This window comes from Vigna unguiculata, chromosome 8 (assembly GCF_004118075.2).
Source record: "Vigna unguiculata cultivar IT97K-499-35 chromosome 8, ASM411807v1, whole genome shotgun sequence".
NCBI classification, from domain to species: domain Eukaryota; kingdom Viridiplantae; phylum Streptophyta; class Magnoliopsida; order Fabales; family Fabaceae; genus Vigna; species Vigna unguiculata.
The window spans coordinates 36,154,501-36,164,427 of record NC_040286.1 but is presented as its reverse complement, the minus strand read 5'-3'; the positions used below and the strand labels follow the sequence as shown (position 1 = coordinate 36,164,427).

General features: G+C 33.1%; 2 protein-coding genes across 2 annotated transcripts; one reads left to right on the top strand and one right to left on the bottom strand.

Annotated features, from left to right (window-relative positions):
- The first annotated feature begins 5,699 nt into the window (after window positions 1-5,699).
- On the top strand, window positions 5,700-6,834 carry LOC114195554 (uncharacterized protein P8A3.02c). Its single transcript, XM_028086062.1, has one exon. It carries the CDS (start codon window positions 6,072-6,074, stop codon window positions 6,753-6,755), a length of 684 nt encoding a protein of 227 aa, XP_027941863.1. The 5' UTR covers window positions 5,700-6,071; the 3' UTR covers window positions 6,756-6,834.
- Window positions 6,701-9,927, bottom strand: LOC114195553 (ubiquinone biosynthesis O-methyltransferase, mitochondrial). Its single transcript, XM_028086061.1, has 9 exons — window positions 9,608-9,927; window positions 9,307-9,396; window positions 8,770-8,848; window positions 8,479-8,556; window positions 8,252-8,300; window positions 7,576-7,625; window positions 7,258-7,407; window positions 7,076-7,156; window positions 6,701-6,976 (listed from the first exon to the last, which is right to left on the bottom strand). The coding sequence occupies exons 1-9, from the start codon at window positions 9,817-9,819 to the stop codon at window positions 6,863-6,865; spliced, it is 903 nt and encodes a 300-aa protein (XP_027941862.1). The 5' UTR covers window positions 9,820-9,927; the 3' UTR covers window positions 6,701-6,862.

The window sequence follows — 9,927 nt, the reverse complement described above, 5'->3', positions numbered from 1 at the left end:
AAATTTGATTACAAGTCAAAAAAATCACCCCTTAATTTTTGCACTAGGTGGCTGCCTTGAAAAAAAAATATAGGCCAAACGAGATAGGCAAACAAGTGGAGCACATTGAACAAATATGTAGTGAGTTGCTTGTAACTTTTTGTACAATTTTCAAATTTTACTAATCAATCTTTCTTTTATTTTTATAATCCCAAACGCTGTATTTCTTATGTAACAAAAATTTGATTACAAGTCACAAAAATTAATCATTAATTTTTGCACTAGGTGACTGCCTTGACATAAAATATAGGCCAAACTACATAGGTAAACAAGTGGGGGACATTGAAAAAATATGTGGAAAGTTGCTTGTAACTTTTTGTACAATTTTTCAAATTTTACTAATCAATCTTTTTTTATACTCCAAAAAGTTGTATTTCTTATATACCACAAATTTAATTACAAGTCACAAAATTCAATCCTTAATTTTTGCACTAGGTGGCTACCTTAAAAACAAAAAGGTCAAACTAGATAGACAAACAAGTGGGGGACATTGGAGAAATATGTGGAAAGTTGCTTGTAACTTTTTGTACAATTTTTCAAATTTTACTAATCAATATTTTTTTGTGTACTCCATAGGTTGTATTATGTACCACAAATTTAATTACAAGTCACAAAAATCAATCCTTAATTTTTGCACTAGGTGGCTGCCTTAAAAAAAATATAGGCCAAACTAGATAGACAAACAAGTGGAACTCAAAAAAATCACCCCTTAATTTTTGCACTAGGTGGCTGCCTTGAAAAAAAAAATATAGGTTAAACTAGATAGGTAACAGTGAACAATTATGTGGAAAACTCCTTGTTATTTTGCGTACAATTTTTTAAATTTTACTCATCAATCTTTTTTTATCATCCAAAGGATATACTTCTTATGTACCACAAATTTGAGTATAAGTCAAAAAAAATCAACCCTTATTGTTTCCACTAGCTGGCTGACTTGAATAAAAAAATAGATCAAAAACGAGAGCCAAATAGTGGGGGACATCGAATAAATATGTTACTTTACCTAAAATTTTTTATATTTTACTAATCAATCCTTTTTTTTATCAACCAAAGGGATTTACTTCGGGTAAAATAAAATATAAATTTTGACTTTGATAATAATTAAGAGAAGAGAAAAATGAAAAAAAAAACATAGAGTATAGATACATATTTTTATTTTTACTTTCTATCTTAGTTTAACTATTAATTTTTTTCTTTTTTTATTTCTATTTCTATACGTATACTTTGTTATTTTATTTATTTTCATCTTATTTATTTATTTTCTATTTTATTTATTTTATTTTTGTTTTATTTTATATATTTTTAATTTTTACCTTATTTTATTTTCCTTGGATTTAACATATTTTACTGCACTTTTATTTTATTTTATTTTAGCTTTTTATCTTTTTTATTTAGTTGTTTATTTTAAAAAGAAAAATGATGAAAAAAAAAGAGTTTAATGAATGGTTCAAAGAGTTTAAAAGTGGGCAAGGTGCCTGCACCGCCATCATGCCTTCTGCATTAGCCGTTCTACCATTCTTTTATTTGGGTGACAATTAACCCTCTGCAGTCTAGGTTGCAGTTAGTTGGTATACGAAAATAGAAACTGCTTCATAGGACGGCCGAGGTACAGGGAGTAATAGAAGGACGGGCAACCTTCCTTTGGCTAGAGGGCTTATGTTCACATGGCTCGAGGATTCAAAAAGAAGAGAGGCAGCGAACTCGCGAAGGAGAAAGGGAGAGAGCCAATTTGAAAGGAGGCAACCTCCAAGTACATAAAGGAACAGAAAACGGGAGGATAGCACTTGGAAGACAAAAAAGGAGGAAAAGCAAGCGAGCCAAGGGGAAAAAGGACCAGTTAAAAATGTTCTCTTTCATTTTATTGTGTCTTTGTACGGTCGGTTGCACCGTGTGACACTTATTTTCTAAAAATACTAAAAATAATTTTCATTCTCTTTTAGTGTCTGTCCTGCCGCTCGCGTCGCGTGACACATATTTTCAAGTAATTAAAAAATACAAAAAAAATATAAATTTTCAAAAATATAAAAACATCAACATTTTCAACCAAAAGTCTATTTTAAGAACTACGTGATCCTTACTTCTCCGTTGTAAGATACGTAGTAACAAGGCCAGTCCTTGTCAGGTTCACCTCCAAAAAATCAAATCATTTTCTTAATAGTTTTCCAAATATTTTTTAAAGAACTACGTAACCCTGATTTTTCATTTTTAATGAGAATACGTAGGACCAAGGTCAATCCTTGTCGGGCCCAAAAAACTAAAAATATACTTGTTTCTTTTTAGCATTTTTGTCTTATTATTTTTGGGAAGAATTAACATTTTGAAAATCACATCAACTTTGCATATTCAATTAAAGGTACCGCCTTTGGGCGGGTGTTGCAGAGTGCTAACACCTTCCCTACGCGCAACCGATTCTCGGATCCGAAATCTGGTTTTTCACAGACTTGTCTTATCTTTACGGTTTTCCATAGTTTTCCAGAATAACTATGGTGGCGACTTCAATCTCTTTTCAAATCTCGTTTTCTTTTTTGGTTTGTCGTCCCGTCGCGATTCCGGTTGTGACAATTATAAGTCACAAAATACAACCCTTATTATTTGCATTAGGTGACTGGCTTGAATAAAAAAATAAGACAACCCAAATAGGCAAACAAGTATGGGACATTGAACAAATATGTGGAAAGTTGCTTGTAAGTTTTTGTACAATTTTTCAAATTTTACTATTAAATTTTTTTTTTATAATCCAATGGGATGTATTTCTTAAGTACCACAAATTTGATTACCAGTCAAAAAAATCACCCCTTAATCTTTGCACTAGGTGGCTGCCTTAAAAAAAAAATATAGGCCAAACTACATAGGCAAATAATTGGGACACATTGAACAAAGCTTCGTGTTACTTTGCGTACAATTTCTTAAATTTTACTAATCAATCTTTTTTTTTATAATTCAAAGGGATGTACTTCTTATGTACCACAAATTTGATTAAATATACATTTGGTCCCTATTTTCGTTTTATGTTCAATTAAGTCCTCATTTTTGTCAAATTGTTGTCAATTTGGTCCTTTTCACTACCGGTGTTTAAATAGTTAACGTTTTTGAGCAGTACATGCCACATGTCAGCTCCTGGTTTTTTTATTTTTTTTTAAATTTTTTTAATTTTTTTTTAAATTTTTATAAATTTTTATAAATCTTTTTAAATTTCAAAAAAAGTGTCCACGTGTCAAGTCACAATTGTGCCACGTGTCAGTTTCTTGTAGTATTATTTTTTTTTTCAATTTAGTCTCTATATTCGTTATTTTTGTTCAATTCAGTCCCTATATTCGTTATTTTTGTTTAATTTAGTCCCAAATTTGGTTAAAATAAAACCATTTAATTTTTAAAATTGACATTATTATTACTTATTTTTTAAATTTAATTATAAATTATAATATTTAATTATTAATTGAATATAATTTTTAGATTCAATTGTTAAATAAAATATAATTATTTAAATATAATTAAACTATAATTATTAAAATTTTAAAAATATATATTAACATTAGTAAAATTTACATTTAAATTTAAAATATTTAATATTTTTATTGCATTTTAGATATTAAAATCTAAAATATTTTATATGTAAATGTTAATTTTACAAATATTAGTTTATTTTTCTAAAATATTTTGAATATTAAAATATTTGTATATATCAATTTTAAAAATATTTTAGAATATAAATATTAGAAAAAAATTAATAATTATATTCTTATTATATTTTAAATAATTATATTCTATTTAGAAATTAAATATAAGAATTTATTCAATTTATAATTAAATTTAAAAAATAATAAATTTAAAGGTCAATTATAGAAAAGATATTAATATAATTTGTATAAAAGATATTAAATTTAATGTCAATTTGAAAAGGAAAAAATTGATTTATTTTAATAAAAATTGGGACTAAATTGAACAAAAATAACGAATATAGGGACTAAATTGAAAAAAAAAATACTACCACAAACTGACACGTGGCACTAACATTGACACGTGGCACAATTGTTACTTGACACGTGGACCATTTTTTTGAAATTAAAAAAATTTAAAAAAATGTAAAAAAATCAAAAAAAATCAAAAAAACCAGGAGCTGACACGTGGCATGTACTGTTTAAAAACGTTAACTATTTAAACACTGTTAGTGAAAAAGACCAAATTAACCACAATTTGACGAAAATGAGGACCTAATTGAACATAAAACAAAAATAGGGACTAAATTGAATAAAATCAACAAAAATAGGGACCAAATGTATATTTAAGCCTAAAAAAATATAGGCAAAACTAGATAGGCAAACAAGTGGCGGACATCCTGATAAACCCCAATTAATAACTTCTTTTACATCAACAACACCGACGCCCTCAACCCGTTCTAAAAAAATAGGATTTCGCGTAATAAGTTTTTGATATTCAGCAATACTTGTTAAAAAATAATCGCAGAAATCATAACATTTATCTATCCAACCATAAGGTAGATCAGTCGCTACCCCTCTGATACGAAAAAAATTATGCATCATTCTCATACCTGTGGCAGCTTCAAATAGATCATATATTAATTCTCTTTCTCTGAAAATATAGAAAAAAGGTGTTTGTGCACCAATATCTGCCATAAAAGGTCCTAGCCATAGTATGTGGAAAGGTTCTTGTAATTTTTTGTACAATTTTTCAAATTTTACTAATCAATCTTTTCTTATAATCTAAAAGGATGTATTTCTAATGTACTACAAATTTGATTACAAGTCACAAAAATCAATCCTTAATTTTTGCACTAGATAACTGCCTTGAACAAAAAATATATGTTAAACTAGATAGACAAACAAGTGGGAGACATTGAACAAATATGTGGAAAACTCCCTACTACTTTGCCTACAATTTTTTAAATTTTACCAATCAATCTTTTTTATCATGCAAAGGAATGTACTTCTTATGTACCACAAATTTAATTATAAGTAAAAAAAAATCAAATCTTATTGTTTTCACTAGGTGGCTGACTTGAATAAAAAATAGATCAAACAAGAGAGGCAAGTTGTTTGTTATTTTACGTAGAATTTTTTAAATTTTACTAATCAATCTTTTTTTCTATTATTCAAAGGATGTATTTCTTATGTAACACAAATTTGATTATAAGTCACAAAAATCAACCCTTAACTTTTGTCCCAGGAAACTGCCTTAAAAAAATATAGATCAAACCAGATAAGCAAACAAATAGGACACATTGAACAAATATGTAAAAAGTTGCTTGTTACTTTGTGTATAATTTTTAAAATTTTGCTGACAAAATTTTTTTTAATCATCTAAAAGGATACATTTCTTGTGTAACACAAATTTGATTATAAGTCACAAAAATCAACAGTTATTTTGCACTAGGTCATCTTAAAAAAAAAAAAAATAGGACAAACCAAATAAACAAATAAGTAGGACACATCGAATAACTATGTGAAAACTATGAAAATGTAGTTAGTAAATCATTAGGTTTAACGGAAAACTAGTTCAGAAATAACTTGTTTCAAAATATAGTTCACATGATTCAACAAAAAAACTTGTTATAAAAATTCTGTTCCAAAAGTATCTTCTGGAAAATTTATTCAAAAAATATTATTTCAAAATAATATTTCATATAATCTAAAGTGTTCTGAAAATAAATATTCTAGAAACAAATAATCCGGAAGTGAGGTAAAATGGATATTTTGAAAACTATGAAAATGTAGTAATTATCGGGTGCAGGAAAACAAAAGCCTTCAATCTTTCAACTATTGTTTTGGCTCAGACCAAAAACAATATGTTGGGCCAGCCCACCAAAGCAAAACGTTGTACTCGCAAGGTGTGCGCCGAAGAAAAAAAAAAGTGAGAGAGGAGAGTGTGGGATCAATTCTGGAGCTGATTCCATCATTGATATATAAAGCAGCTAGCAAGGTAGAAATTGAAGAGGAGGAAGGGAAGAAGAAGAAGAAGAAGACTTAATCTGCAGGAACTGGGAAGAGAAGAGAAGAGAAGTGGAAGAAAGAAATATGAGGGAAGAGGAGGAGAAGACAGTGTTGGAACAAGTGTTCGGGTCTTCATCCGAGGAATCTGATTCCAGTGATGGCTACAGCGACGGCGAAAGCGACCGTGAGTGGGAGTGGGAGTCAATCTCAGAAGTGAAAGGTCTATGGCTGTGTCCCAGATTCCTCTCTCCACGCCACCAATCCCGCATACTCGCATCCATCCAATCCCAAAACTGGTTCCCCTCTCCCTCCATCAACCAGGCCATGCGATTCGGCCTCCAACACCTCCCTTCTTGGGCCCCTCCTCTGGCCCACTCCATTCGCCGATCCATCCGCCTCCAGGCCCATAACCCATCCCCCTTCCCGCCCCACATCCTCCACAGAGAACCCCTCTTCGACCAGATGATCGCCAACGTCTACCAGCCCGGCGAAGGCATCTGCGCCCACGTCGACCTCCTCCGCTTCGACGACGGCATCGCCATCCTCTCCCTCGAGTCCGACTGCGTCATGCACTTCACCAACGCCTCCCTCTCCGTCCCCGTTCTCCTCACCCCTGGCTCCTTGATTCTCATGTCCGGAGAAGCGCGCTACCATTGGAAACACGAAATTAATCGCTCACCGGAGTTTCAGATATGGCAGGGTCGACAGTTGACTCAATCCAAACGCACCTCTATCACTCTCAGGAAACTCTCTCCCTCCACCCCCTGATTATTTCAATTTCACGGATATTATTATTCGCCATTCAAAAACAATTTCAATTATAATAATATAACAGTACTAATAGTAATCCTATGTTTATTTCTATATCTATTATGCTATTCGGTTTTGCTTGATTTGGTGCCGAAGGCGATGAAATTTACGCTGATATCGTCTGATAAAGACCACCGTCCTGTCACCGGGTTGTACACAAATCCGGCCATCTCCTCCACCTGTGCGTGCAATGCAACAAATGAAGTAGGCGATGACTAAAACCTGGCAAATGAAATTGTTTATGATTTGTGAATTATGAGTTCGTTTAGTGTACGTACATTGATACCGGCCCGTTGCAGGATGAGGACGAGTTCCTCTGGCGTCAGAAAACTGGACCATTGATGAGTGCCTCTCGGAAGCTGCCGAGTTTCGAACGCGAAGTTAGTGTGTCAATTGAATTGAAGCATCAAAGAGTTTTGTAGGAGAGAATAAGCGTGGAAGGAAGTTGAGAATGATATACCCAGCGGAGAATGTATTCTGCGGCAACAATTGCAGTTGCGTAGGCTCTCATAGAACGATTGATTGTCGATATCACAGTGGCGCCATCAGGAACTGTTAGTGCGGCAAGAGATTTGCAGAACTCTGCAGGATTTGCCACGTGCTCAATCACCTGAACAAAATTCGAACCAAATGAACCAACGCCGCTTGAGTAATACTATCAAAGATTTATGCAACAATATGATACACGCATCATCTCTTTATAGCTCAAAAACACATTTATGCACTGCAATATGCAAGCATACAGCCAGAGAGAGAGGAAGGGGGAATGAGAGAGTACCTCCAAGGCCATAACGGCATCGAATTTTCTTCCTTCTTCAACTAGTTTCTCTGATCAATAAATTTAAAAAATGTTTGTGTTGTAAAGACATTGCATAATTCACCAACACAATAGGACAATTATAAACCAACTAGATAATGCAACCTACATTTGTAAAATGCATGCCCTAACGTACACAGAACATTTAATCTTTTACTATCATGATACCTAATTGCAAGCAAAGAAATTAAATGGACACCGCCACTGAAATCTATAATTCTTGTGATGTAGAGAAGATGAAGAAATAAGTACGTGTAACAACTCTTTTAGTAGTAAGTCCAAGCTGACACCTTGTTTGATGAGAAACGTCAAGGGATGGATATAAAACTTTCTTCAATAAAAGATACTAGTGGGAAGGAATAAATGAGACCAAAGGGAAAAAAATGATTTTTCTAAAGACAAAGATGCATTAGAAGTTAAAATAAATAATGGTTACTTTCTGCAAGCTGCAAGAATAACAACAAATGAAGAAGCCCAATTACAAAAGCCAGTAGGAAGTGCAAATATTTAAGCTTTTTATGCTAATGCATCATATCCAACAAAGATCTGCAATCCATGGATGTAAAAGACTTGAAGGATGCACTTCATGGATGTAAGACATAAGTATACAAGAATGCTTCAAGGTTTGCATATGTACCGGCCGTTGTGCAACAAAATTCAATAGTTGAAGTTACTGGATCCAAACCCTGATTACAGGAAATAATAAGTTGTCTAGCTAATAGTGAAGAATCTGAAGATGTAAAGTTAGCAACTGCTTCCACCAATTAACAATAACCTAATCAACATGGAGGAAAGTACTGACAAATCTCAAGTTGGAGATAACCATTGCAAAATATCAATTGGCCAGTTACAGAATATACATACAGCATGAAGTTGAGCAATCTTGATATTCTTCTCAACAGCATCAACACCCGTCACAGTAGCTCCCAGTCGAGCTAGTGGCTGACGAACAAAAGAGAAACAAAGCTATAAATCATAAAACAACCATAAAAAAAACAGCATAAAATTTGCAATGAAAAACAACTAACAATCTTAAAAAATATATATAGTCATCTCTGAGGTCTGAACTGATAAAACCAATATTGGTTTATCGTAGGCCAGGAGACAAAAAAGGTCTTTTTCCACACATCACAAGAAATAGGAGAATAGATATACCTCAGAAAGAATTCCACCTCCACAACCAACATCAACAATTTTAAGTCCTTCAAGAGGTTTAGCACTATAAGGGTCCTTCCTGAAAAGGGAAAACTAGCTATCATTAGAATAGAAGTCCCAAGAGACAAAATTAAAATACTAACCTATTAAGTAATAACTTTCTTCTTTCGTTTCTCTTGTTGTTTCTTCTAGGTATGTGTAAAAAACCAATTCAATTAACACTTTTTTACTAACAATACTTCATTTCAGTCATCTTCTTACACGTCCTCGTGAGATTATATCTAATTCGGGGAATACTAAACCAAATCCCTACTATGTATGTGTGGCAAATGCTGAGTGCTACTATTGGATTGATAGGTTATAACAGCTGCAAGAATGGCACTGCTATAAGAATAATTCATAAAGTTAATACATTATAAAAGTTGTTTGGTATCAATTAAAACATAGTACAGATCGTTAACCAAAGTAGCTTCAACAATAAACACCCCAAACCCAAAATATGAACCTAAAAGGAACTAAAAGAACGAGGAGACTTACTTAAAATGACGACATAATGCAGAACGGATAAAAGCAAGTCTCGTAGGATTCATCAAATGCAATGGCTTAAAGGGACCTTCAGAATCCCACCTATTAACATCAAAGAAAGAGCAAAAACATGTCATCCATATTCCCAAACTAACACACATACAGAGAAAAATTATGCACGCGGTAGCAGCAACGTCAATATATATTAAACAAATTCACCCGTTGAAAAAAAAAATTGTACAATTCAGTTTCGTGTTGTGTCTGTAACCATAAATTCATTGAACAAATTCTCTCTTTCTGCTTGAAAGCTCACCAGGAATCAGCGATTGCAGCGAACTTGGCGAGTTCATAATCCTTCAAGGAAGAAAGAGGCGAAGATTGTTGATTAGGTTGCGGTTGAGGGATTGAAGAAGCAGCTTCGGAGAAAGACCTAGCAGCATTGAGGAGAGGTTGAAAACGGTGATGGAGAATGCGGTGGACAGAGATGCGAGTCGAGTTTCGGAGATGGTTAGCAGCCATGGCCATTGCAATGGTTCTGCGCTCAAAATCTTCGTCTCTTTCCTGAACCCTTCAGCTGGATAGATCCATGGCTGTGGACTTGTCGGGGCTCCTGTCTTGACCCGATTGTGAAAA